A 27,991-nucleotide genomic window follows, 5' to 3' on the forward strand; every position below is an offset into this window, starting at 1 on the left:
TTTGCTCTATAGCTGTCGGTGTGACCGTTGACCAGCGTGGCCATTTGACACCTCCCTTTGTGCTGCACTGCGTCAGCACGCAGACGCCCAGGAAAACAATGTCTGATGCTCTGTTTTAAAAAGTCTTTCCACCTTTACTGACACCAAACACTTTTTTTCTGTATTTACTGAGACTGCAGAAGCACGTGTGTGTGTTCGTGTTGTGTCTGAGGCCCCGGCAGCACAGATGCTGCTGGGTACAAGCGTCCTGTTTCCGTGTGAGTTGGAAACACTCCCCAGTTTGACTCGGCCTTATGGGGAAGTTTGTTAGTTATGGCTGTTAGCTTGATACCTGTTCAAATAACATAGCTGAATGTTTTACTGCTAGTTCTGAGTAAAACCTACTTGAGTCAGAGGCAAGGTTCAAGGATGGAGTGTTTTCTGTTTAAAGAAACCAACCGCCCAACCCGTAAAGCGTGGCTGCGACTTCACCCTAAGGGAAGCAGGAGGTTTCCTTGCTCCTATTGTTGCATCCAAGGAAAAGCAAGAAGTCACAGCTGAGATAAGACTTCATTACAACATGTATCATCAAGGAAATTCTGTGCTACTCCTTCCTGGGAGGCATCACAGCGATGAGCTAGTGTGATAGAAAAATGCCCCGCAACAAGGACCGAGCCCTGCTCCTCGCGGCGTTCCCGGGGAGGTGCTCGCAGGCTCGGCAGGAGGGTTGCGACACACGAAGGTGCTGTGGGTGAGGTGGGCCGGGCTCTGCCAACAAGTTTGTGCAGTGACTCAGCTCGTTCCTCCTCCTTGTTGAGCAGATTAAAGCAAAGATAGTATTTAGGCAGGCTGTGATTAGTACACTCGGTGCTGTATGACTTCAGGTGCAAACAAACACTGAGAGGTATTGAGAATGCCCTGCTGTAATCTTACAAAAATATATATATATATCGCCCTCGGTTTGAAGTAAAACCAGTCTGTCGGCTTTTCTGGGTTTTGGTTCCCCGTGCTGCCGTTGCAGGATGATCACGGGAGTGTTTTCCTGGCAGAAACTCAGGCTGGGACTGTTTCACGAGTCCCTCATCTTGACAGATTCTCCTTAATTTCACTCTCTCCCTTAATCTCAGCCACATCTGGCTGAACACGGCAGGATTTCCAGGTGAACAAATGACAGGTGTGGAGTTTTACCCGCCCGCCAACACTGGCCTGGGGCAGAGGCTGCGCAGCAGCGCGTGCCACGGGCCGGGCAAGCAGCCCTTTGAACCTCTGGCCCAGCCCAGAGCCGGCAGCTGCCTGCCACACCATCAAAGCTGAGGGCAGGAGAGGATAAAAATCATAAACCCCGCTGGGCTCTGCTCCTGCCCCGTGGAGATGGCTTACGTGGTGGGGGAAGGCTGGAGATGGAAGGTGCAGAACCAGGATTTGGGAGCTCGGGGTTGGATTTTGCCATGGTTACCCGCCTGCCTACTCCCCCCATCTCAGTTTTCCTGCTGTAAACCGGAGATAATCACCTCAGTCACTTCTTTAAAGCACACAGTTAGTACTGATACTCCAAATCGAAATCAAGATCATTTTTTTAGCCCCGTAGGCAGCACGAGCAGCGTCACCCACAGCCTGTGAACGCTGCGCATTCAGTGGAGCGCCTACGCAAATACAACGGGCTCAGATTTTTTGTTTAGCAGCATCAGAGATCAATAAAGCTAACGTTTGTCTGACCCTGGCCCGGCCCGCCCTTCGAAAGATAACTGGCTTCGTCTGTTCCTCGGCACATTCTGTTCTGAGGAATACCCGCTCAGAAACCTGCACTGAAGAGGTTTGCAAACAAGCTTTAAGCCGCGACTGGGACAGACTTTGCCCTCCCGGCGGGGGCTGTTTGAGCAGCGGGAGGCAGCGGGGTCGTGCTCCGGCTCAAATAGAGTTTTTGGCCGTCTCCATCCCCTAGTAAGCGCTCTGCAAAAGCCCCAGGAAATGCCGCTCCCCCCCTGCAGAGGAGTGTTGGCGAGATTTCGGCTTCATCACAAAACTAAGCTCTGGTGGACGAGTCCCTGACTAACTCCCAGCGGGAGTTCCATCCACCCGTTGAAGGCAGCGGCGGCCTTTCGAGACGTCCCCAACTCCCCATTGCGTGTCCCTTCTCCTGCTCCGCACGTTTCCACCACCGTGACCTACATTCCTGGGACGCATTTGCCTCCTGATTTGCATATTAATCTGAGAAAAATGGCAACAAGGCAGTTTTTGCTCTTTCCAAGTGATTTGTCCTAATGTGGGACTCCCCGCACGAAGAGGTTGTTCACAGGGACTTGGCTGGCCTGTAGCGTGGCCACAGACAGTGTGGTGTTTGTCTGCTGCAGAGGGAGAACAGGACAACACAGATCAAAAGCTCTGCGTCGTAACGAGGAACATTAATTTCCTATTCCAGTTCCAAGGCTTATTTCACTAATTTATGAGACAAAGCAAATCCTGAAGCCCATCCAGCACTTGTACTGAGCTCAGCTTCTGTCACTGACCACAGGCAGTGCCGTAATGTTTGGCCACAGCCAGGAAAAAAAGGGTGTAGCACCCAGGAACTATTTTTTATCCCCAGACAGGAAGAGCTACAGGCAAAGTGATGCTTCCCCCTTCCTACCTCCCATCTCATCTTCCCTCACTGGATGTTAAAGCTGAAAAACCCAAAACCAGCTGGCAGAGCCACGGCAGGAGGATTGCTGTGTTGGCTGGACAGCAGCGACCACCCTGAACCCAACCAGCACCACCTGCTGATCCTTGAGTGACAGTGGCAGGTCACCTCCCTGTCCTTTTGGAGCGAACTGCCAGAAAATCCCTTCAGCTCAGTACATTCAGTATTGGTTTTGATTATTACTGTGACAAAAAAAAAGCTCTGATCTTAAAATACTAATCTGCCTCTGAGCCCGGGCAAAATAGATCTGTACTGTTAATATTAGCATGACTTTAGTGCAGCTTCTTCCCTTTCTGTGAAGAAAAATCTGTGCGTGTGATGTGCACAACAAGAACTGATGCTGGCAACGTTCAGCTTTCCCTTCCTAGGAGGCATTTCTGTTCAGTGTTTGCCTCAGGTAGAGCATTATTTTTTTTCCTTCATCTGAGAGCCAATTCCCAAGAGGAATTCCTTTCATCCCGTTTCCTTCCTTCACCTCCATCCCCATCACCTTGAGACTCTCCAGAGGAGGTAGGAGACCCCAGCTGAGAAGCGCAGCAGGCACGGGGGGCTCAGTGCTGACACAACCCCAATAACCTCCATTTTCACCCAGTAAAACCAGCGCCCAAAGGCTCGAGCCCCTGACGCGAGGTCGCGGTATCGGGGTGCTGGGCCCTCGCTCCCCAGGTGCTGTGGTTATTCTCACCCACACCGTTAACAGTCACCAGTGCGGTCAGGACAGCACGCTGCAGTGGTACCAACAGACTTTCTCACTGTGGTTTTTGTGTTGTATTTTCTTCCACCACTCTCCTGTGGTGTTTTCTCCCCTTGCAGCAAAGCACGACAGCTCCGCTCCAGGCTCAGGTCAGCTCAGGGCCGGGCCAGCTCGCTCCTCTCTGTCCGTCCACCTCTCGTGCTGTTACAGCCTTTTGCCCGTTGGTGAGAATGACTCGGGCCTCTTTTTTTCTCCTACCACCAGCTCGTGCTTCCCGCTGTGGCGTTGGGCGACGCTGACCTCGCGCTCGGGAGGGAGCAGCAGGAAGGGGTGCTGGAGCCACCCGCCGTCCCACCAGGCGCTCTCGGGAGGGATCGTTTCACCAGCGGTTCCTCCTTGGGGTGGTTTGGGATGTTCTTGTTCTTGTATCATGGGCTGAAGGTCGTTAGAAAGACCTCTGGCTGTTTATACACATTTTTAGAAGCGCCTCTTATTCTCTAAACCACGACTATCAGTTCAACCCATATTTTCTCTCCATAGATTTATCTACGAGATGACTCAGCTCCAAGGCTTATGTGACATTTTAGAGTCTGTCTGATAAGCTTTAATGCCTCTCTTCATTTAGCAATGAAATTCATGTGCTGCTTCTTCCGTGCATTTTGTGAAACCCAGAGGTTGCGTGATTCCTAGAGCCTGATTATTCTTTAATGTATACGTGGGCTCCCTTCAGGCGTAGAAGATTAGCTTTGCTATGCTGCTCTGAGTTTATTTTTAAAATTTTATTCAGATGGTTGCCATGAATTCCCAAAGCAGAGAGAACATCCTTCTACTTATTAATCGTAGCTCTCTCAAGCCCCAAATAGATCTTTTGCAGAGTACATTTACATGAACCCCTGCACCCCTCAATTCCTTAATTAGCCCCACATGCAAAAGTCCCACAGCATGACGTTCCGGGGAAGAACACGAGGCCAGGACTAAAAAACAACCCCTAAATTAAAATCCTTCAATTTAGTGCCTCAGAGGCTGAAACAGCAGCTCCTGATCCAGCAGTGACTCCCACACGTTGCAGTGGGTGTTAAATCAAATTCCAAATGAGCTGCTGCGTCTAAAATCCCCGTAATTGCTTCCAAGGCGCCACGGGATGGGCACGAGGCACTGCTGGCTTCCACCGACCGCTCGCTCTACCCTGCACCGGTAACGCCGCTCACCTCTCCGGCCCTGGGTGATTAAAGGCTTTTGATCCTGAAACCAAGCCCGCCTGCCTTTGCTTAGCAGAACATAAGCTACTGCAGCTTCTTCCCCCACGCTGCTTGTGCGTGGACGGCCAAATGAGATAGAGCCCGTTCCTGGAATCCCACCAGGCTCCCCGCAGCCCGCACCGGGGCTCGCAGCCCTTGCGTTTTGCCTGTTCCACCTCCTTCCTTCTCCTCAGCACTATTATTTGGCGCTCGCCTGGCTGCAGCTGTGACTAACCCACGCCGACGGCTCGCGGCAGGCCGCCGGCAGCAGCGCTCTCACGGCGGCGGGGTCCCGTTACCTTCTCCCGGGGGGTTCAGGAAGCCCGAGGCTCGCAGGCTGCCACAGGAGACTCCCAAGCGTCTCGCTGCCCGCTGCTCTCCCCAGAGGGTCAGGTACCAGGGAGCTCCTGCATTCCTCACATTCCCCCAACGCACACACCTGACTTTGTTTGCGGGAGAAGCAGCAGCTCGGCAGGTCTCAGCGCTGGGGAATTGCCAAGGCCCTGAATCCCCTGGAAGCCAACAGCTTTCCAGGGCTCCGGGCAGCGCCTGGGGAGAAGAGCTGAGCATTCAGGCTTCCCTGGTCTAACACGCGCTGGGTATCCTTGCTGGAGAGGTTAAAATGGACGGCTCACGAGTAGTCGTATTAGAAGTAACAATGTACAAGTTCTGCACAGGGTTTCGTTTCCTTAATCCCTACATTTGCAAGATCTGTCTCCCAAAGATGACCACCAGTTACTGCTATTTAAGCTCAGGTGTTAAATTTGTCTTCTGCCTGTATAGGGTCAGAAAAAAAACCCTCTCTGGAGCAGTGTGGGATCAGTGTTGTAAAAAGAAGGACCTGTGGAAGGAGGCACCAGGGCTGGAGAAGGGAGAGCGGGGAAGACCGTGGGAAATCTGTTTCTAGAGCAATTTGGGCAGCTTAGGCTGGAATAGGAAATTTTCTCATGTTATTCCCCAGAATAAAATTAAGGGAATGTCAGCTAAACTGCACAACGCAAAGTTGGGAAGAAGCCGCCACGTAAGCAATGGTTATTGGTACAGGGATGGAATTAGTGCTTTAAATACTCAACCTTCAGGAAAAAGGCAACCCCTCTTTTTTTCCCCAAATAGGATCCCAAAGCAGGAACTTAAACCATTTCTTTTCCTCAGTCTGTATTTGTAAAGACCGGAGCGGAGAGGGCTGCTTACCGCACACGGACCGGCTGCGCTGCAGGATGACTCAAGGTCTCGCCCCGGGACAGAGTCCTGCAGGCCCCACAAACGACCTGTTTGCAGCTCTACTTCGGAGAAAGATTTTTAAGTGAATAATGTAAACTAACGGGAAGACAAGAAGCTCACCCGGAGGATGTGGGCACCGCCTGCCTGATGCGGCCCTGTCTCCCAGCAGGTAGGAAATAAATCTCATCGGCCTCTCTGGAGGGAGTTCCTGGGCAGCACCCACCATCAGTGCCACCCCACGCTGTGAGGAGGAGACACGAGGGGCTCTTCTGCAGGTAACAGCTGAGATTTTGAGCAACCAGAGTCTTTCACCAGCCTCAGAGGTACCCAGGGCTCTCCTCGCCGTTCCTCCGGCACCAGATTAAATCATCATTTGCATTTGCACATCAGATTGTGATTTTAAAACCCCCCGTCTTAGTACATCAGCGTGTCAGGAATGCTGCACACGATGGAGGTCCGGTGTGAACTACCACCATTACCTCGGGCTTGGCCCCTGGCAATAAACTGATACCAAATGATGAATACCAAAACCAAGACCCACCTGACGACCCAGACCTGCTGGTGCTTCGGAAGGGGGGTTTCTCCTTGTCAGCAAAAAGGTTTCGATGTCATCGCTGTATCCGTGTTACCCTCTGCCTGAAATTCAGAGTTCTAACAAAGTAAGAAGGAGCACAGATACGTGACTTCTTTAGAAAACAGAGCAAAAGTCATTTCTAATTGTTGCTCTTTGAAGCACACCTGTGAAGGCCAGGGTGGTAGGAGCAGCAGTCATCCTCCCCGTGACGCAAGGCCAAAAAGGCAAGAGAAACTAAACTGTGCAGACCCATTCTTTCCCTTAAAGGCAAACATTAGCTTCAATTATCAAACATTTATTTCCAACCAGGTGGATTTTCCTCAACTAGGAATAATGACAATTAAGTGCACCTTCAATCAGGCTTCTCAAATAATGCCAACAGCTCATTTAACAGAGCTCATGTTTTTTAAATTCTCCACTGGTTCTGTTAACATCACTTCTGTTATTTTAAAGACCATTTTCAAAAGGCAGCCTGCAGATTTGCATACAAAAAGCCTGTATTTATGGCCTTTGGAGAACACTGAGCAGATCTACTCACAGGATCTACCACAATAACCACAGAACACGCGGCACCGTGGTCACTGCACTCCTGCAGTTACCGGTGCCCAGTCAAACAGCGTTTTCAGCATTAAGCACAATCTATTTTATTCAGATCACTGGAACAAAATGTTAATATTCACAAAACTACTCACTGCTATAGAACATCCTCTTGCACACTTTATTGCAAATATATTTACTGCTACTTGGTACACACCAGAAAACTGGCTTCTGACACGAAGCCTTCGCTGCCTTACTCGGGGCACCGCGCTGTTCCTCTTGAAAGGTGAGCAGGGCTATGGATACGGGTACTCTGCACGAACACGCAAACTCTGAGCACAACAATGCCGCTTTGTTGGAGTCTGGACAGCACCTGATGATACCCTCGGTTATGCTGAAGACAAATACAGAGCAGCTGACAAGCTCGGAGCCTGGCGAGCTCTTTGTGCTTTACTGCGCTGTCGGGTAACTGGGTTTGCCCCGGGCAAGCGCAGCACCCTGCGCCCTCGCCAGTGCCCTCTTTGAGCAGGCAGGAGCGTTGGCAAGTTACCCTTAAACACGGCTCGCGCGGGACACGTACCGTAACCTGATCAGACGCAGCTCATTCATGTTGCCCGGTGGGTAAAGTCAGATCGAGAATGTGATCTGGGGTAAAACGAACCCAAAGCATCAGTTTAATCCCGTGTCGGTTCCCCATCCGGGGTGGTTGTGTGTTGGTGAGAGCTCACACGATCCCAAAGGAGAAGATGCCTCAAAACCAGGACAGTTTGTCTCAGGGGTGGGGATACTGTAGTCAGGACACACACCACTAGTAAAACATTTATTGGTGAAGCCCAACACCATGGAACAATGAACAATTATTTTGCCTCTGGAAGAAACCCGAGTTCGATTAGTAGCTGCCTTATTCACGGTCTAGGTATGTTGCTCAGACGGAATATTCCTCTTACTGAATACTTAAACAAACCACTCAAATTTTAAACACAGCAACATCACCGGTTTGACTCGATACACATTAGTTTAAAAGATTTTTGCCAAGGGATTTATATAAAGCCTCACTGAAACTGAATAATTCCCCCCCTCCTCATCCCAACTACCTCGCGCTGCAGCGGAGCTCTCCCGCCTCGTTCTGCACTTCTTGTGCACAATGACAATTGAAAACCACCTAAAAACAAACCCCTGAGGGCGCTGCTTGAAAAATAAACACTTTGAAAGCACAGCGAGAACTTTGCAAATGACTGTGCAGGAGCAAATTCAATTTATCATTCCCAAGACGATAAATTCATTTAAGCTGGCTTTGTCACTGATCGTCTCTTTTTGAAGTCAGGGGGGATCACCCTGTTTTCTGACCTCCCAAGACCTACTGAACCGCCTCCCGGGATTACACGGAGCCAGGAAGGACTCATGGATGGCAACTGCCAAGAAAGGAAGGCAAGATTTTCTTCCACGACAGTGTATTTTTTCTGCATCACACATATAAACAGTAGAAACAAGGAGCTTCACTGAAAGGGTCCGTAACGTTTCTTAGGGCTTTGTGCAATCTCCAATTCAAACTTGAACACCCACATCATTTTTCGTTTCAAACATTCAACCCACCCACAAGAGGAAAATATTTGTATCGTTCTTTTATTGAGATTATGTCAATCTGGAAACAGATGGACAGACAACAAGGAGGGGAAATACACGCCAAGTTAATAGGAGTAACACATCCTATCAGTCGTTTCCACACGCAGTCTGCTGCAAACTGTGCACTGCTGTCAGTTGGCCCGTCCAAGGGAGGGGGGGGCACGTCTAGCCTGTGCCTAGAGCATCCCCAGAGCATCTGAGCACTTGTCAATACTGTGGCACTACCAGGGTGGCGAGGACTCGCCGAACCGAGCCCAGCGAGCGCCTCTGGATTTCCGGGGAAACATCACAAATCAGGAGGTGTGAAAAGGGACAGTCTGTTGGCGGGGACTAGAGGGGGATGCTTTTCTCAAGATTTTCTAATTGTTCTTCGAAAAATTTAATCTGCTCTTCGAGGTCCTTCTGTTCGATCAGCAAGGAGGTCTTGACTTGAACAAAGCGTCGGTAGTCCTGGAGCCGCTGATCGCTCAGGTATTTGGCAAGGATACCAGAGACCACTCTCTCCCTACGATCTAGATTCTCTTTCAGGTCTTTTGCATCTTCCCGCTGTCTAGACAAGAGCTTGTGCCGTTCGTTCAGCGATTGCTAATAGAATGAAAAAACAAAGCAGCACACTATGAAAACTCATCATCCCTGGCAGACACTAGATCTTCATTTGGAAGCCACAGTCGATTTAGTTTAATTACTTCCTCTTGTGGGCTTTGTGTTCCACATGAGATTTTTCTCGATTGAATTACTCATTCTTGTGGCTTGTAAGGTAAAGACACCCAGTAAACCCCATCAAGGCTCACTTCTTCCATGCTGCCCTCAGGAAAAAAAAATAAAAATCAATATACTTAACATTCTGGTAATTTTAAAGTATCCTGTATCCGTCTTCATTCAATTAGAAGCTCTTTAAGGCACGTATCTTTGTATTTTGGAGTTGTATGTGGCCAGAGTGCCAATGTCATATTCAAAAGGAAGCGTGACTTCTATTAAAGTAAGTTTGCAATGAAGTCACTTTGCTGCAGACAGCAAAACTGTTCATCAGGGGTTTCTTTTTAACGAACCCACAAGAATCAAGGTTTGCCTGCTCTAGAGGATTTTAATATCTTTCACATTTTAGCTAATTCTCAGCTGTAACGATTTTCACAGGGAAAGCACTGCTGGAAAATGTCCAATTTTAGGACAGCGTCCACAAATACACCAGAGCACAACAGTCACCGTCGACACCCCAAAAATGGAGTCAAGGATCACGGCAGCTGGTTTTGCTCACACTGGGGACTTGCAGTGACTGGGAGGTGGCTGGAGAAGTGCTGGCACGTAAGCAACTCTTTCCTGAGAGCGTGTTACTCAAATTCTTGAATAAATTATTTTAATGTATTTACTATGCAGAGTATAAACGTAACACTTCAAAACCATCAGCCCTCCCCGCCAACCACAGAGCCAAAGCCAGTGTGAAATACTGCTCAAAATTATTCATGTTAACAGCACCGACATTTTGGAGGGGGTGGATCCTGATTCTCGGTATCACGGTGCGGGACAGGGCTCAGCTCTCTTGGTGCCCTTCCATGTGTGAGCAGCAATAAACCTCTAGAGCTACAGGTTGGCAGCCCCTCAGCTCCAGGAAATCCCAGATCCTCCAATGCTGTGCTTTTCTAATTTCCAGAGAAGAGGTAACAGCAGGTATTGGATTGACAAAACCATGTCTACAAGCAGGAAGCACAGGAGGAAAGCATCATTCCTGTGATAAATTTGGCTTGTCTCCTCTAGCAAAAAAAAAAAAAAGGACTTTTCAGACTTGAAAAGCTTTCCTGGTGACACGAGACAATTCCTAGTTTTCCAGCAAAACTGGCTCGTTGAGTTAAACTACAGGGAATTTTATCTCAAGTTACGACCACATCTTCCTGCTCGCTATAGTTAAGACAAGCTCATTAAGTGAAACACAATTTCAAAGGCAGCAATTACCTCACTGAAATTACCAGTGGAAAAAACCCCCAACAAAAAGCCCTCTGAAGCCCAGGTTTGGAGCTACTTCTCAGGGAGCAGCCTGGGGGTCCCAGACCCTCTCAGGGCTTTGCTGCTGCCGCCACCCCAGCACCCAGCTGCACTTTCTCCAGCGCTGAGCATGTGTCTGCACCCGAGGTTTACTCTGGTACTGCCTGGGCAACAGCTCGTTGGGATTCGTGTACAATTCACAGCTGCTGTCTAGAGCTGTCAGACAAATGATGGGAGCACAGCCCCACCTGGAAAGACGTGAGGAAAACAAATTAAATACCCCGCGTGCTCGTCGCTCACCTTCTCCTCGGCGTCTGTATTGCCATCGATCCTCCTCATGGCGTTCTGGACGCGGGCCAGGCGGCTGGACAAGCACAGCAGCAGGCTCACCACCTTCTCCAGGTCCCCGATGAACATCATGTAGCGCTCAAACTCATTGGGCTTGCAGACGTCCCTCACCGTGGCCTCCAGCTCTTCGCCTCGCTCGGCGCACTCCCTGGCCTCGGAGAGCACCAGCTCCCTTTCCTCCCACAGGCTCTGCAGCTTTGCCCGGAGGCTGGAGATGAGTTCCAGCTGTAAAGGGGAAAAAAAAAAAAATTATAGAAAGCTGTTATTGCCAAAAAGAATCCATATTGTTTCTAGAAAGTGAGTTTTCCTCACATTGTCTTTGCCAAATTTTGGACTTTAAAAAATAATTTTAAACTCTAGGAAAGAAAGAAAAAAAGAGAAAGATTTTCTAGGCTGTACTTAAACTCTGAAAAGCAAATTACTAGTAATCACCTTAACTGGTGATATAATCCCTAGCTCAGAGAGCTTCAAAATCAGTCAGAAGGGAATAAAGACTACAACATGATTATACACGGTCATGCTGTAAGACATGGGCATGAAGTCACAACCCTATTACCAAGCTTTACAAGAACTTTCTGGGATTTTATTGATAAAATACCCAGAAAAAGTCAGTTCCAGGGGTGATTTAAACAAGCCACAGTGCCCGGGTAGCAAAATGAGTGGAGGAGGCTGTTTGATACAGAAATGTTGATTTGGAAAAAAAGGCCCCGAAACTGGAGCTGGAGAAAAACCCTACTGGGTTTTTTTGGAAATCGGTCAATGCCACCGTGAACAGGAGCAGCAGTGAGACAGTGGGTACTGCAAAACATCACCATGTGCATGGCAGAAGGAGTTTCAGGAAGGCAGGTTGTCATTACCTGAGGTGGAGCACGGCCAGGTGTCTACAAGGGGGAAAAAACCAGCTAAATCTTCAAAGCTACATATTTTGCCCTTCTAAGCTGCCCTACTCGATCCCAGTCCAGCTACGTCCAAGCTGCCTCGATGCCCTGCACGTATGGAAATTAACAGGGCACTGCAGCGTGCAGAAACTGCTGCCGGTTCTCTCAGAGTAAAAATTATTTCTCATTTAGGTCGCCAGTGGGAATGAATTTTACAGATTTTCTGACCAGATTTGAGTGTTAAAGTGTGAGCCAGCTGCCGCACAGGAGCTGGCCTTGCAAGGGAATGTGTAACCGCCCCTGCGTGCTTGTTCCAGGTACAACCCATCCCCCGTGACCTGCTGAGGAGAAGAATGTGGGAGGGGAGATCTGAATCAAACCAGGCAGCATTTAAATACCACCCTTTGTGATCAACATGCCAATCTGCCAGGACTTCACCTACTGGCAAAAAATGGGTTCAAAGTTATTTGTGAAACGTTATGATTGCGATAAAAGTCATGAATAAAAATATACGTAACATTAATAACAACTTCTTTGTCGTGGTGAAGAAACAGCAGTTCCTCTGATGGTCATTACATACCTTCTTAGACGTGAGGTCATCTAGGTCGTTTGTGCTGTGTCTGATCCTGTTCAGGACTCGGTTTCCCTTTGAGGTAGGATCTTCGCTCCTTTGCTTGGCATCGTGTTCAGATTCAGGACACTCTTCTGGTCCATCTCTACTATTTTTCCTGCTATTGGAACAGAAGGGAAAGACCCGTGGCAAACACAGGTTCGTTCTCAAACACTGCGTTCATGGTTTTAGCCATCTTGACTACAGAATCACTCCCCTCTCTTCTCACAGCAGTAATTTTTCTGATTTTTTAAAAAGATATAGAGCAAAAGATTTGCAGCCTAGTTTGTCATGGTCCCTTTTAATAAGATATCACTGAACCACATTTCTTCCATTGTATACCCACAGCATCAGATATTTCTTGATATGAAATATTTTGCTAATGAAACAAAAATAAAACAATATGCTCAAGTCATCTTACTACTAGTATATACATGCCATACACTAAAATAGCTGAAAATACCAAATAATAGGTTTTGTTTACTTACTCGTTCCCCTGCACACGCTGTGCGTCTCCCTTTTTCCTGTGAGATTTATCCAGCATGGAAATGTTAACGGGAAACAGCCCCTCCATGAGGTCTAAAGCAGTTTTTCTAAGAGGGTGAGGCATGAGAATATCAACCAGAGAATTGTCTTTGGCAACGATCTCCATAGCAAGTGCTTCGTATCGCTGGTCTTCAGGAGACTGGAGTCTCCTTTTGGGTGGATCTCTCTCTCTTTCGGGGAGAATATCCTCTTGGCTGTTGTGCACGGATGTTTCCTTTGGAACTAAACCTTTGGCTGTATTTTTGGCTCCGTGGCGAGGCTGAGCTGACGCTGTGTGGCAGTGTGTTACCTCCTCAGGAGAGGCTGCAAGCTGCTGCTCCGGACACTTTGTTAAAGCATTGTCATTCAGAGATTTAGTTCCACATTCCTCCTGCACCTCAGCATCCTCCTTGCTTCTGCTTCTTGGGACAGGAATAGAGGCTTCAGGAGTCAGCTCCTTGGTATCCTGACAACATGCACCTCCAGTTATGTCACTGTCTTTATATTCGTGATTCTCGCATCCACCTTTCTCAGGATCACGGAAACTGTAAGAAAGATGACACTTCCTTTTATTTGAAACACTTCCTCTCCTATAGATATTTTTGCAGACTGTTTAAGAAGCTAGAGGTAACTGTCAGATCTTTCCAGCTTCCTCTTTTTATTAAAGTTTTTAAAATTCAGCTTCCATCATATCCATTAATTTTGCTTGGGGGGAAAAAGGGAGTAAGCAAAATGTCTACCTGCACCAGTCCACGTTGTTTGAATCCTCATTAAACTGCTCATTTTCTATTTATGACCAACATATGTGTTTTCTGAAATAAACCTGCAGTAAAAAGCACCCTAAAATGTCACACTGCTGGTGTGTGCCAGAGGGCTGAGGAGCAGGCAGCCATCCCAGCGGGTTGGTGAGCACGTGGCCAAGGGGACGAGACGCTCGTGGGGACCTGGGCTGGCCACGACCTTTCTCAGGCCACATCTGGGACCTGCCTGGCAGTAACCGAGGAGGACGATCCGCACCAGCCCTCTCGTGACAGCACCTGCATTGCCAGAGGGCAAATCTTCCCCATCTCCTTCCTTGCACACTATTTCTCTAGTGAGAACGTTTCAGTCCAGGAGCGAGACCTGGTTTACGCTGTCGCCATCTCCTGTGCGTCACCTCTCGGTCCTTCCTAGAGAAGGCATCTAGTGCTTCCTTCTTGCGAGGCAAACTGAACACCAACACAGGGGAAACATCGTTCCTCTGAGGCTTCTGCTTTGAAATGGCCATTAGGCTTAAGTAAAAGTTTTATTAAATCCGTTCAATTAACCATTTTGAGAAAAAACTTCTACTTTTGAGTTGGCCGTTGCACATCTGACCCCAGTGCTTTGAGTTTTCTGATGCAACGCTTCAGAAGAAACTTTCATGGGAAAAGCTACTGTCTTTTATAATTATAGTCATGATGACAGAATAAGTAAATATATGTAATTTAAAAATACATTTTGGATCAGAATTTTCAAGAAGACAGGGGCACTGTTGAACACAAGATGACTGGAGTATGCACAGACCATCTTCTGCAATCACTGATGTTCGTGAATGCATCTGTGTAACTGCTTGTGAAAACAGTCAGTACATCTGGATACAGAAATACTACAGGATTTATCATGACCGAACGAACAAACCTATTTTTTCCTCTAGCAAAGTTTTTCATAACCTAACAGGATTATGAGGGGAGGGGGGAGAGGAAAGCTGGAGGGATCAGATGGAAGGAAGGTTTATAAGCCCCCACTGAACTATGTTAACCTGGCCTATACGCTTCGAAGTTGTAGGCACAAAGCAAATTATTCTCCCTCACAACAGACCTAGAGAGTTCAGGGCAGGTTTTGTTCACCTTTTAGCTCCTTCTCTAGGGTCACATACAAAACCAACGCAGCTGGGAGAGAACCGGTCCTTCCCTCCCCCCAAGGCAGTAATTAACCCTGTCTCTGTGGGTGGTGGGTGTCTTCTGCAGGTGCAGATAACAAAGACAGACATTTCCTTTTCCTGAAGGACCAGCGTAGAGTGAGGGAGAGAAGGGACACCTCACAGCAGAGCCTGTGGTCCCCCCGCAGAGTAGATTCCAGATTTAAGAAAATACCAGCAGGCTGCTGTGCCAGGAAAGCTTCCGAATCCCTGGACCCACAAGCGCCACACTACCTCCAGCTGCTGCTTGTCCACGCAGGATTCCTGCCACAGCTGTGGGGCTGGGGGGAGCGTGGCTGCTTTGCTCCGGAGCCCTTTCCTGGCTCGAGCAGGCACTGGCAAGTTCCAAAGCTTTCCATGGGGCCAGACTGAGCTGTGCTGTGGCTCTGCACTGGAAGCCTGACTAGTTCTCCCATAGTTTTCCTTCCTCCAGCTCTACTCTGCAGCTTTAACGCACTCATTTTAGCTTTTCATAAAAAAAAAAAAAAAAAAGGAGTCAGCTTGGCAAAGGAAAATTTAATCATAGTTTGTACTATATAGTAACACTTAGAGATATCTATTACAGACACCTTTTCACTGCAATTAAAAATAAACCCCTCATTTGACCTTGGTTTGAACTGCCTGGTTCTGGTGATTTAGTGATGCCCTTAATGCTGGAAAAGCTTTTCCAGTGAAAAGGTACTAAAAATACCCCCTGCCAAATGCCACGGCATCGCCACGTTACCGTGATGATGATGCAATACTGTGAGCAGGGACCGACAAGTGCTCATGGAGCGACAGACCACAAAGAGATACAGAGACACCTCAGGAATTCACTGCAAACACTGCCAGGCCTCATTCTTACTCATTTTCAGGCCTCACAGCCGTGACAGGGGGTAGGACCAGCCTGTAGGCTCAAACCAACCACCTGCAGCAGCTGTCACGGAAAATGGGTAATATCGGTGGAAACTACCTCAAAATTGTATCGTGCAATTGAATGGATGCAAAATATGCGTAAGAACGTCCTCAAGGGTTTTTTTCAGTCACCCACAGACACTCTTGGTGTGGGTAACAATCACAGCTTGCTCTTCCTGCTGGTCCTGGTTGGAACTTTTATTTGAGTAATTAATCCTGCAAACATGCCCGGCCTAGTCTGGATTTCCTACTGCAGCTCCACAGCACTTTCTTGTGGAGGAAAACAAAGAGGGAAAAATGAGAGAGAGCTGTAACTGAATGAAACCTGTACTTGCAGCTATTTCCCAGAGATGATAATCTAAATTCATTACTAATGAAACCAGTTATGGATTTCTCATCTTTTCATAACTTAGTACCTATTCTAGAGCTGCGACCAAATATGTTTCCGATGTTACCGTTCTATCCAGAACTTCCAGTTACAGCCATAGTGACCTGCTAAGCCTCTCAGCTAGACTAGGAAATTTAAGAAAAACTTCAAAATCTTACTAAAGATACAGGGTTTTTTCCCCAAGATAAACAAGCCTCCAGAGACCCTTGGGATCTTTGTGAATGACTGAAACAGTAGAAATTCTATTCCTACACAAGCATCAGTGCCTTGTTAACGCAAAGTTCAAGATTTTTTTTCTCCCCAACGCTGCTCAAACAAGCAAAACAAATACCGAGAGTTAACATGCACTTTCTGGTTAGCTATGTGTAAGCGGCGCAATATTTCTTTTTTTTTTTTAAAAAAAAAAACAACAAAACTATACCAAAATCCCCTTATTACACCACGCTGAGCACACTTTTTTTTTCTTCAAGGGTGGCCGTATCGGATGTCGTTCTCGCCGGAGCTCAGAGGGGGGAGCTGCGATCTCAGGGATGCCGGGGCCGCAGGGGCGGCGGCTCAGGTACCCTCCGCATCTTCCCCTTTTGCTCCACACACTGGAAACGACTTTAACAACTGTCCCAAAATGAAACCAACAGCTGAGCGGATCGATATTCCCGTACCGGACAAGGGAGGATCCCGAGGCCCGAGGGCAGATTCACCCCGGTGGGGCTGAGCCTTACCTGGGGGTGCCCCGCCAGGTCCCGCAGCGCCGCGACGGGGCCGCTGCGCCGCCCGCCCGTCCGGCCGCGCCCTGCAACGAGAACCGCACGCTGGGACCCGCGGCGTCCCCGCACCGCGCACCCCCCATCCCACTCCCGGTTGTTACCCCCAGAAACAGAGGCCAACCGCACATCCCCTGAGGTTTTTAGTTTTGAGTGTGTTTATTTCCTTTTATTAATCGAATGGCTGCTGCGCTCCTCCCAGCCAGCATCCCCGTCCTTTCCCTAGGAGTCCAAAAGATCAGCTAGCAATAAAATATGTATTTCGACTCTCAAACTTCCACAAATGCTGCCTACTTTCTGAATTGTTGCCAGCCTCTTCAGTTGGGTAATTTTAGTGGTGTATTAGATTGTTTTCTGACCCTTTTATCTTCTATATTGACAACTGTCCCAGAAAAGATTTTAGGATGGTAGCTGCCGCGATATACCCTTCAAATTCAGGAGCCAAAAAGGCTGGTCATTTATAAAAATCTCTCTGTAAAATCTTTTCTGGGACAGTGCTCTGATGAAGTTGCTGGAGTTACAACAGCGACTGCTGAAACACAGCATTATTTTCTCTGCAAATGGGATTTCTGAGCGCCAGACCCCCCCCCCCACACCCCTCTGTAGTGCTGGAAGGGACCCTGCGTGCCTGGCGTGGTCCAGCCCTGGAGCGGAGCCCACAGCCCTCGCACCGCCTGTCCCTGGGCGCAGACAGGGCCCTTCCCCTTCCTCCTGCCTTCACCTCTGCCCTCCTGGGAGGTAACAAGTGACTCTGCCCAGACTCAGCATTTCAGTCAGCTGCTAGGAAGTTTCCATGCTTACGCAATTCTCTTACAACTTTGCGCGTTAAAGAACGCCTTGTTTCAAACACTTTGGAGTACAAAACACTTTGGAGGATAATGAATTGTCATGCTTAACCATAAATACGTAACATGTTAAAACTGGTAGCGCTCCTCTCAGAATTCCCCCAAATTATTTCTCCTGCACGCTACAAAGCAAGGCACGCATTTTGCTTTCACACAGCTACACAGCGCTTCCTACAGATTAAGCAAATGTGGCTTTTTTCCCCCCCTTCTATCATCTCCCTATTATGTGATTAAAAAAAATGAAGCCTTAATTCCTCATTTGTGATGTTCAGCAGTTTCCTGTGTGTTGCCCCACAGCCCTCTAAAACAGGTAGACGGTTGTAAGTCGGACTCAAGCAATCATTCCTATCTGAATCTCTCTCACCTGTGTGGAAGGAGTCGTGGATTTTGATCTCTCTGGAGCTCTCCCAGATGCAGGATCACCTGCCTGCAGGGGACTTTCAGCTGACACACACTTGCCAGTGCAGGTCCCGGCCGCTTCGCTGGCAGACGGGTGGTGTTCCGAGGCCGTGGTACCAGCAGAGTTGGGATCACACCTGCTGCTCACGCTCAGCGGGGAAACAAAAGCTAACGGAGGAAAAACATCTGGCGATTTTTCTTTAGAGAAAACTTGGCAGAAAACCTCATTGTTTTGCAGCTTCCTGTTTGGATTGGAAATCTTGCCAGGAGGCCATTTGGGATGGGACAGCCTCTTCTGCAGGGGTGGCTTATGCAGCGGGAGGTGCTGGGAGCTACCTGGTCTTTGATTAATCTTTCGCTCCATGTATTCGATAAGTGCAGTTTGCTGGATTTGCTTCAGCTCCGTCCTGGAGATACTTGAACTGGAAAGTGCCCTCCCTCTGTTTTCCAGAGTCCTTCTCCTGGCTGCCACTACATCTTGCTCAGTGATTTCATCCCTGACTTGGCTCCATGACACTTCCTTATCTGCTAGCTGATCGAGTTTCTCAGGTTCAGAATAACACAGTTTCTTTTGCTCCTTTGTTACCCTTTTCCTTCCCCCTATTCGACCTGTTTGTGGCCTTGTAATTTCTTCATCTCTGCTGAAACTTTCCAAGGATTCTAGATGAGAAGGGAAGCAAGGAACAGGCATGGCATTCTCACTGGCACTGGATAAAGAGAAAGACCTAAGGTGTTCAATTGATGGCCTTTTAGAGGCTTTCTGTCTCAGTCTAACAGGTAAACTCATCTGCAAGTCTTTTCTTTTAAAGGAGGTTTCTCTCAGAACCTTTTTCTGAGCCACTTTAAGCTTCTCTCTATAGTCGTTCTTGAAACTCTCATCCATGGATGAAGCTGGACTCCCGAGGATGAGATCTTCCGCCTCGAGCGGGAGATCATCGGCACTGCACTGACGGTGGTGGGGGGCTCTTCCAACCGGATTGTTCTCCCTCTGTATCTCTGCACACCGCGCTGAGGCAGAGTAGCTGCTCACTGGAAATTCCTTTGGGGAGTTCCTTGAGTCCTCCTGACACTGGGTGAGCTTGTGGTGGTGCAGGATGTTGGTGGTTTTCCCCCCAGAAAGATAATAAAGCATGGGAGTCGTCTGCCTGGTTATTTGTTCACCAGCCAGATCACCCTGAAGCTCTCTTAAAAGCTGCTTTTGAAATTCAGGTTGATATTTCTGATAACGAACAGGCGGTTCCTCTTGTTCTAGATGCATGCTAAGCTCAGGACTGCTCTTATTAGCCTGTTTTTCTTTCCTGACTTCACGTAAAAACTGAGATGCAGAATCCTCCTTTGGTCTGAAAAAAGACATTTGGCTCGTATTCTCACGGCACTGCTCATCTCCCTGCTCAGGCTCCTCACGGTGAGGGGGCTCCGCTCCCACAGCGCCGGAGCTGCAGGACAGCGGCGATCTCCGCGCTTTGGCTTGTGGATCCAGGAGCGCTTCCCTAACATCACTCCCAATTTTCCCGTCAGAGTCATCGTGTTGATTTTCATCTGTACAGCTGTTCACCCTCCTGGAAGCATTTTTAATCAGAAGAGCACCCTCCATGTACTTTAAGTCACAACTCTCCTCAAACACATCTTGATCCGCGTCTGAACGCGACTCGGCAGGGAGCGGGCCCTGAGCACAGGGCACGGATCCTTTCTGCTGGCGGGCTTCTGGCCCCACTCCCCTGACAGTTGGCTTAGGAACGCTGCAGGAATACTGTTTGTCTTCTTGTGTATCATTAACTGTGTCAGGGCTGGTATGCACTGGGGGGGAGGACCTGGAGTTCATCTCTTCGGGAATTTTATAAGCATGAACTGAATTATAAGCAGAAAGTATTTTAGGGACATTGCCCACAGAGTCAGTCTTTAAATATTCTTGAAAAATGAATGAAGAGGGTCTGCTGAAAATATGCGGATTGTTTCTCTTCACAGGTTGTTGGGATGGGCTGCACTCTCCATTTTCCTCCATCTTTAACCCCTGAATTTTTGATACCGATACCTCGTTTGTAGAATCAGAAGAACAGCCCTTGTTTTCCAGAGTCTTCCCCCTAGCAGCCACTCTATCTTGCTCTGTAACTTCATCCCCATGCTGACTCCTCGGTGCATCCCCATCCGCCAGCTGACTGTCCTGCAGGCCGGGAGCTGGCTGCATGCCACCCTCACTGCGTCTCCCTCTCGAGTTTTCAAGGTGTCTGGTGACTTTATAGCTATCGAGTCGCGTGGGAGGAGAAGGTGGAGGCGCGGCCGCAGGCGGCGGCCCCTGACCTGAAGTCCCTGGGGTAGGGGTGCTTCCACAGCGCTCAGCCAGGCCGGTGCTCTCAGAGTTACTAGGGATGCTCAGGTCTGGTGCCCTGTAGGGATGCAGGCCCCTGGGGTCAGAGTTTGCTGCGCTGACATTGTAAATACCTCTTACGTATTCTGAGTCCATGTACGGTACCTGCTCTGGAGGCAGACAGCAGTTTTCGCCATAGCATGATGGGGTGGGATACTCTGGAACGTTTGATCCCCCTGAGAAAGAGCTGTAAGCAGAGTCTGCTCTTCCGGGGAGGTGCAAGAGATGCTCTACACTGCTGATGGACTTCATTGGCGAAAGACAATTACCATTTTCCAGAGAACTCATGGGCTCTTCCAGCTCTCCAATTCTGCCACCTTGCCTGTGAGTCCATCTTTCTATCTCATTCCCAGATGAAGCCATGTTGTAGCATTTCCAGAGATCAAAGTCTGATTACATGTCCACAACCGAGTTGTTAGAAAAGCACATTTTTCTCTGTAGTTGCATTCCAGTAAGGTCTAGAGGATCCTAAAAAGAAACATGTGAAAGACTCAGTGGGAGGACTCTGATCACACCTGGGAAGATCAGGCAGCGAGCATCACACACACGCTCAAGATGAGAATTTAAAAATAGTATTTAGAGTAGCTAGAAGTAAATTTTTGGCTTTAGTAATTATCAGGATCTTATAATTTCCTCTATCACAAAGAGAGCCACTATCTTTAATAACAAGAGTTCTCTAAATCTTCATTAAATCCAAAGCCTATACATACCATTAGATGCCCTCCCATTATGATTGCAAAACATCAAAGAACAGAATCAAAACTAGTTTCTGAATCTGCCTAGAAATAAATCTGAGGGGTTGAAAATCCCAGCTCTGATGCTGCCTAATCCCGGAGGTTCAGCGCAGCGTGCACCTGCCTGGTTGAGGCTTCCCCGTGACTCAGAGCTGCGCTTCCAAGAACACTCCCAACCGCTCGCTCTCATTTGGCTGGATCCGACCAGCAGGAGGGTTGGCAACTGTGTGGCTGCAATGACACTACACAAAGTGTCCCCCAAGCCCCACTCGTGCCTCCACGTTTCCTTTCAATCTCACATGGAAATACGAGCACAAGGACAATTAGTTGGACATGCCAGTGTCCACGGATAACTGCAGCGAACAAGCAGAACTATCAAATAAGAAATCACAATTATAATCAGCCTTATCAGCCTTCTCCCCCCTCCTTAAAGGCCTCGATTGTTTCTCAGAGAAACCAGGACCAAACCATACTTTATTTCATGAATGTGATGAAAATGGTTTGTCGTTTAAGTGAGCTTCCATGCCATTTCCATCTGTCCTCAAAAATACACATCTTGGGGAGCCTTTCCCAGAGGCTCACAGAAAGTGGCTTGATGAGAGATCGACAGAGTATCTCGATGAGAGATTCTGCTGTCAGTAAATTATAGATTTTAAAAGACAGACAAATATTTTCATGGCTGATGCTAAGAGCTCTCCTGCAAACATACCAAATGTACTAGAAAAAGCACCAGCTTAGAGTTCACGTCCAACAAATACACAGTTTTTGCAGAGTCTAGAAAACGGCCCGTGTTTATCAGCAGCACACGGACTCCCCGATTGTTACACATGATGCGTGCAGGTTCAGTTGAACAAAGGAGATCTCTACAAGCAGCCCGCTCTGGAGGCCAACAGATGCCACACAGGAGATGGTCACGCTCACAGTGTGACCCCCTCAACCACCTCTGTCAGCTTCAACCCCCCTGACACGCTCAGGGCCAGCACGAGCCCCTGATAAAAGGCTGAACCTGGCAAGCCAGAGGGGTGCTCGTCAGTGACCTTGTTTACTAATTCTCATTTAAACCAGTTCTAAAGACTGATCAGTTATTAAAAGAAAGCAAATAAACAGTCTTGAAAACCTTTGGTGACAAGCTGCCCCAGTGACACACCTTCTGAGGAGATGCAAACTGTTTCCAAGTCCTATCAGAATATTACACGTCTGTTTTCTTCAAAAAGGTTGAACTCACCTTAATCTGCGATTCCCAATACCCTACTTCTGCAGCGGGGCCTCAAAGCTGGCAGAAAGAGAGGTTTCAGGGGTGATGCTGCTGTTTAATCAAAAAACTTCACATTCCTGCCTTGTTTCAAAGACAGTCCTGGTATCATTCATTTGGAGCCAAAGCAAGAGGTGGATAGGAGCCAAAACACACAAGTTAATCTATAAAGGGAACTTGGACTGGTGGGGCACAGTAAATAAATTAACTGGTTTCTGGGAAATGAAAACAGTGTAACACTGCACAGTAGGAATTTCTGCTGGGCTTTTTTTTGAAACTTCAGTAAGAAACCAACTCATGGACACCTGCAGAAGTTCTGTCTCTTTAGAGAGGATCTGAAATACAGCTGTGAAATTTAATTGTCCGTCCATGAATAACAGAGTCACATAGGAAACACAGAGCATCAATGGCCGATGACAACATTCCCCGTCCCTTCAACACGGTGTATTGAAGAATTTAAAGAAATAAAAACCTTAGCTATCTAGTGAAAGGAAGACCGTATTTTCCGAAGCTACAAAGAAAAGCAGTGGAGAGGATGATTGCACTGACACTAAATGCAGGATCCGACTGCGGCACAGTTGCTGTCACATCACCGAAGCGACCGGAGCGCCTGAAACCCGGGGCCAGCGCAGACCCTGCTGGGCCTCACCGGGCTCTGCAAGCTCGGAGGTCTCTGGAAGTGCAGGGAGGTGCATGGGATCAAACCCCGGGGGAGCCACATTCCACAAGAGAACTAGAAGGCAGATTCCTCTGTCGTTCTTATCTCCGTTTTTATAATCAGAATTTTGTTCCAGTGGAACCTCTCCAAGCAGCTCTATTACCCGGCTGTGGCTATTAATAGACGGAGCCAAGTCTCTGTCTAGGGTGTGCTGGCACCGTTCCACTGAAGTTAATCGAGCCACCCTGATTTACAACGAGAATTTGGCTCTAACTTTTCACAGCTATGCGTAGAATTTAAATAACAGTTGTGCTTTGGTTTATGTATATCAATGAAAATACGCTCTGGGTTTCCTATACCAGTATTTCCCAAGATCTCCTTTGCTCCATTATTTCACAGAATCACAGGATCGTTTGGGTTGGAAAACACCTTTAAGATCACCGAGTCCAACCATTAACCCAGCACTGCCAAGGCCACCACTAACCCGCGTCCCCAAGCACCACACCTGCACGGCTTCTGAACACCCCCAGGGCTGGTGACTGCACCACGACCCTGGGCAGCCTGTTCCAGGGCTTGACAGCCCTTCTGGGGAAGAGACTTTTCCTAACAGCCAACCTAAACCTCCCCTGGCACAACCTGAGGCTGTTTCCTCTCGTTCACGCTACCTGTTTGTGATTTATAGTGATATTGACAATATGGTGAAGAATTTTTGCCTCACTATGATACCAGAAATAACACGAGATATAAACTTCAGCATCTTAGAAGACCAGGGTAAGAACTCCTGACTTGGAAACAGCAGCAGCAAGCACCGAGACCCTGCCTGGGGCAGGTGCAGGATGACACTGCAGCTCACAGGTCCCTCCTCCATCTCCTGACGCTACCTGCAGCCTTTGCTGCTCCCCGGAGAAGTGACAGATCAGTGACAGGACTTTTGCCCCTGCCTTGGGTGCCCTCCAGTCCCTTTCTGCCATGGCTCACACTTTGCACGTCTGTTTTCTTTAAGACCAAACTCGCTAATTCACATCCTTGAAGCGACTGAAAAAATGGTAAGAACTGAAGGAATATACTGTTCTCCAAAAGTCTCTGTTAAAATTTAAATAATATGATACTGAAACGCGTCTTAGGGAAAACCTGTCATATTTCTTTTGGAGAAGAGGTTTCCTAAACCCTGGAAGCAGAATTGTGGATTGCAATGCATTTAAAGAACTATGTGAAAACTGCCTTCTCTTTCACATGTAAGAGAAAAACATTAATGTACTTAAAACTCAACTGACATTAACAATGACATTATTGTTCTCCTCAGCTGGTAGGTGGCAGAGCACCCTCATGGACTACACTGTCTCTGGGCCTTAGAAATGTTCTGGCAAGGCTGTAATACAATGTGCACATTCCTGACAGGCTTGCACTATTTCCATTGTAAACCTCTGAAAGCAAAAAGAAAAATGTTAAATTAAAAGTGTATCAGAACCAAGAACACTTTTTTTTCTTAAAAAAAAGAGGCTACCTTGACTTCCACATCCACTGATTTATTTACTCCAGTAAATATAATACACAGAGCACAGCCCTCCATGCAGAGCAGTTTGCAAATCTAAAGCACGCACTCTTTGCTTTTTACATCTGACAGACTAGAGAAAGGAGAGGAACAAAAGCACAGAAGAGAAACAGGGTCTCTGTAGGGAACAGGACTTGTCTAGTGCTTCCCAGCAGGCTGACAACCGAGGGAGAACAAAACCCAGATGACACAGGACGCTGCGTACACGAGGCCGGGCTGCCTCTGGGCCAGGATAATGTCTTAGGTCTCAAAACAAGATTTGTTCCAAGTTTCCACCATAGTAATAATAGAAAATAAATAGTAGTGGCAAGGCAACGCCAGGAAATTAACGTTACAGCCCCTGCTGTACGTTTCTCAGCTCAGGTACCAGTGCTTGCGTTAAAACTTCTTCACCCAAACATCATCCAACAGAGTCCCCGAGCATTTGGTGCAGGTTCAAGTCCTGCTCAAGTCTCCGGCCCCTCACAGACTGCTGTTAAAATACCAGTCACCACCTCAACCTCTTAATTCTAGGGAAAGCTGGTTTGTATTGCGCAATCTTAAATTCTTTGCAACTAACTTAGTAGGTCAAAGCCTCATATCTCTGGGAAATTAACTCTGTACAGAAAAAAAAAATCAGCAACTCCAGACTGCAGTCAGTTAGCAAGTTACCCGTCTTGTAAGGGCAAACTTTCTTCTACTTAGTTTGTTCTTACGTGACCTCATTTAGATTGTATTAGGTGCTGCTGATTAATCCATAACTCAACTGCAGTTACAGATATTGCTTGTCCAAAGCATCACCCATCGGAAACACAGGATTTTCTTTATCAAGTCTGATTTATCCCCTGCAACCAGGGAGAAACAGCCCCCAGCCCTGAACACAGCCCCGCAGTACGTCTGCATACTTGTGCGGTTCCCTTAAATTTTACTGACGCAATCTTTCCGTCAGAGAAGCAAGAATGAGCATTTTCTTTAATAAACTCAAGCAGAGTTCAAACCTTTTGAGACTGAGCTATTGGTGTTTATGGTGAGGAACTGTAACTTTGGAACACCAAACAGGACTTCTCCTCCAACACACTCCGGAGATGAAGGCAACACCCCGCTACCACAGTGGCATGTCTAAAACTTCACAGATCTGTTCCTGTAAAACTGCTCTTTTTAAACAAATGGAAAGGAAGAGGAAAAACACAGCTATCAATCCATATCAAACTACAACACGCAACTGTTCTCCAAGCAACGAGAATGATAAGTGTGTGAAACGCAAAGCAAACACCGTGACCAACCTACCAGTATTATGTCATGTACATGTTTGTGAATGACCTGTTTCTTATCAAAGGGTAAACACCTGATGTAAATATTAGCTGAAATTCTTCAGATTCCAACCAGCTGCACAGTCTGTAGCACCTGATCCATCTGTTCACAGATCATGGGATCTAATTGCTACCAAACTCTCCCCTGTGAGACTCTTGCTTTAGCCGGGGATCTCACTGGCTGTCCCAGGGAAGTCTGGAGCCTAAAATCCTGGGGAAGGCGAGTCGAGAGCCTCTGGTACCACAGACACCTTCAGTAGGTCCTGTGCTGCATCAGCCCCGAGGTTCCCAGGTCTCCATCCAGGACTTCCCGGGGAGGAATCACACACACTCATGGCACAGACGAGCCACACATTCTCCATTGCTGTATCTCTTGCCGAGGCGTGAGATGTCTGGAAATAAGAGCCGCTTCTTTGACCAGACTGTGAAATATTCAGAAATTCCAGACAAATGTCTGAAGTCTTCAGATTCCATCACTTTCACATGACTGTTGAAAGGGGGAGAGAAATGGAGGGATACCACACCCAGGGAAGCATGGCTGGCTGATCATCTTTGTGCCCAGCATCTCTGAAAGTCACTGCTTCTCTCTTAGCTGTTGTTGGCTTTTTTTTTTTTTTAATAGATACATTCACTTTATTATTATTTTTTCTAATCTATAATCAACAATTTATCCCCTAGAACTTTCAGTTTTAGGTTTCAAGCAGGAAGGCAACATAAGAGAACATATCAAGGACACCCCCTTTAGATAGCTGGGAAAAAACATGTTCTGTTAATCTGTATTTTTCCTGCAAAGAGTTCTGAAGACTCTAAACCAAATTCCTCATTTCATGCAATCTCCAGAATTATCATGCAGGTAGCTAACAGCTGCCAAGGATATTGTACATCAAAACCCAAGAACAAACTTTCCAGTTCATCTTACACAGGCCCTGCAGGAAACACCCCGTTACTGGGAACTGGGGAAAGTCAGAGTGTCAGACATTCTCAAAACAGAGTCTGAATGGGATTTAGTGAGGTTTATGCCTCATGCACACAGAAATAAATTTCACCACGGTTTGGGGAACGTAAACATTTCCAGTCAAAGCCACAGACAGAGACTTCAGGCTTTCTGAAGCTATGGAAGTGTCTTGAGTAATTTAGAGAATTGAAATAACAATCTCAGCATCCCCTTTATTGGGGGGTGGGGGAGATAAGTCTCCCTAAACGTCCTTACCCAGCTCTGCCTAGCTCTCTCTCAAGGAGGACATTCCTGCTGACTAGTGTGGGAGCTTTTCTTCAGCCACGATGCCAGGACGGGTCCATCCTGCACCTTCCCTGGAGCCATTTCCCATGCAGTGACGACGTCTCGCTGCTGGGCTGAGCACTTGGCATGTCAGTAACGTATATACTCGGCTGGCAAAAAGCTGTGGCCCAAATAAAATGCTTTTGGACCTGAGAACCATGGTCCAATCTCTGGCCAAGGCTTTAATGAGGAAGATCAGGTTTGGCAATTCTTCACAGCCCTGTAAGAGGCCTTTTCTGAGCACCCAGCAGAGTCTGACCTTTTAATTAGAGCAGTCACCCGCCACATACTTCTCCATTGTCCTTGAATTCCCTGACTTTCCTTATTCAGCCTCAAAAATTTCTCTCGGCTTCTATCATCTTCACTCCCTAATCTACTAAACACCACTTATTTTTGTTTCTACCTCTGAACCACTTCACAAAAAATGCTTTTGCTAGAAATTACAGCTTCATCCCAGACGTATGCATTTCTTTCCAATCATTTCCATTTCAGTCATCGTTACTTCATCGCAATTTTCCTTCTTTACTTTTTTTAACCTAATCGAGTTCATCTAATGCCATAAATTTACCAGCCATACTGCTTTTACAGGCTACAAGAATAGACTCAAAAATATCCAAGAACATTAAGGAATTACAGACTCTAAAGAACCCAAAAATTCAGAAAAAATTAACAATACTGCCCATTTTCAGACATGTTCCTTTAGAATTAATATATTATCCAGTAGCCTAGAGAACACAGAAGAAAATTCAAACTAA

At 47.5% G+C, this 27,991-nt stretch overlaps 1 protein-coding gene across 6 annotated transcripts in view; it reads right to left on the minus strand.

The window, feature by feature from the left end:
- Nucleotides 1-7,589: 7,589 nt before the first annotated feature.
- The window catches only part of SHROOM1 (shroom family member 1), a 39,403-nt gene continuing 19,001 nt past the window's right edge, over nt 7,590-27,991 (minus strand). For 5 of the 6 annotated variants that reach the window (XM_074916306.1, XM_074916305.1, XM_074916307.1 and 2 more), the window contains exons 2-7: nt 18,073-20,940; nt 16,822-16,892; nt 12,845-13,426; nt 12,327-12,477; nt 10,821-11,093; nt 7,590-9,128 (exon numbers count right to left, since the gene is read on the minus strand). In XM_074916306.1, the coding sequence (XP_074772407.1) occupies nt 8,874-9,128; nt 10,821-11,093; nt 12,327-12,477; nt 12,845-13,426; nt 16,822-16,892; nt 18,073-20,835 (4,095 nt within the window). In that variant the 5' untranslated portion in view covers nt 20,836-20,940 and the 3' untranslated portion in view covers nt 7,590-8,873. The other variant, XM_074916311.1, reaches the window with a different exon arrangement.

This window comes from Athene noctua, chromosome 12, assembly GCF_965140245.1.
Source record: "Athene noctua chromosome 12, bAthNoc1.hap1.1, whole genome shotgun sequence".
NCBI lineage: Eukaryota > Metazoa > Chordata > Aves > Strigiformes > Strigidae > Athene > Athene noctua.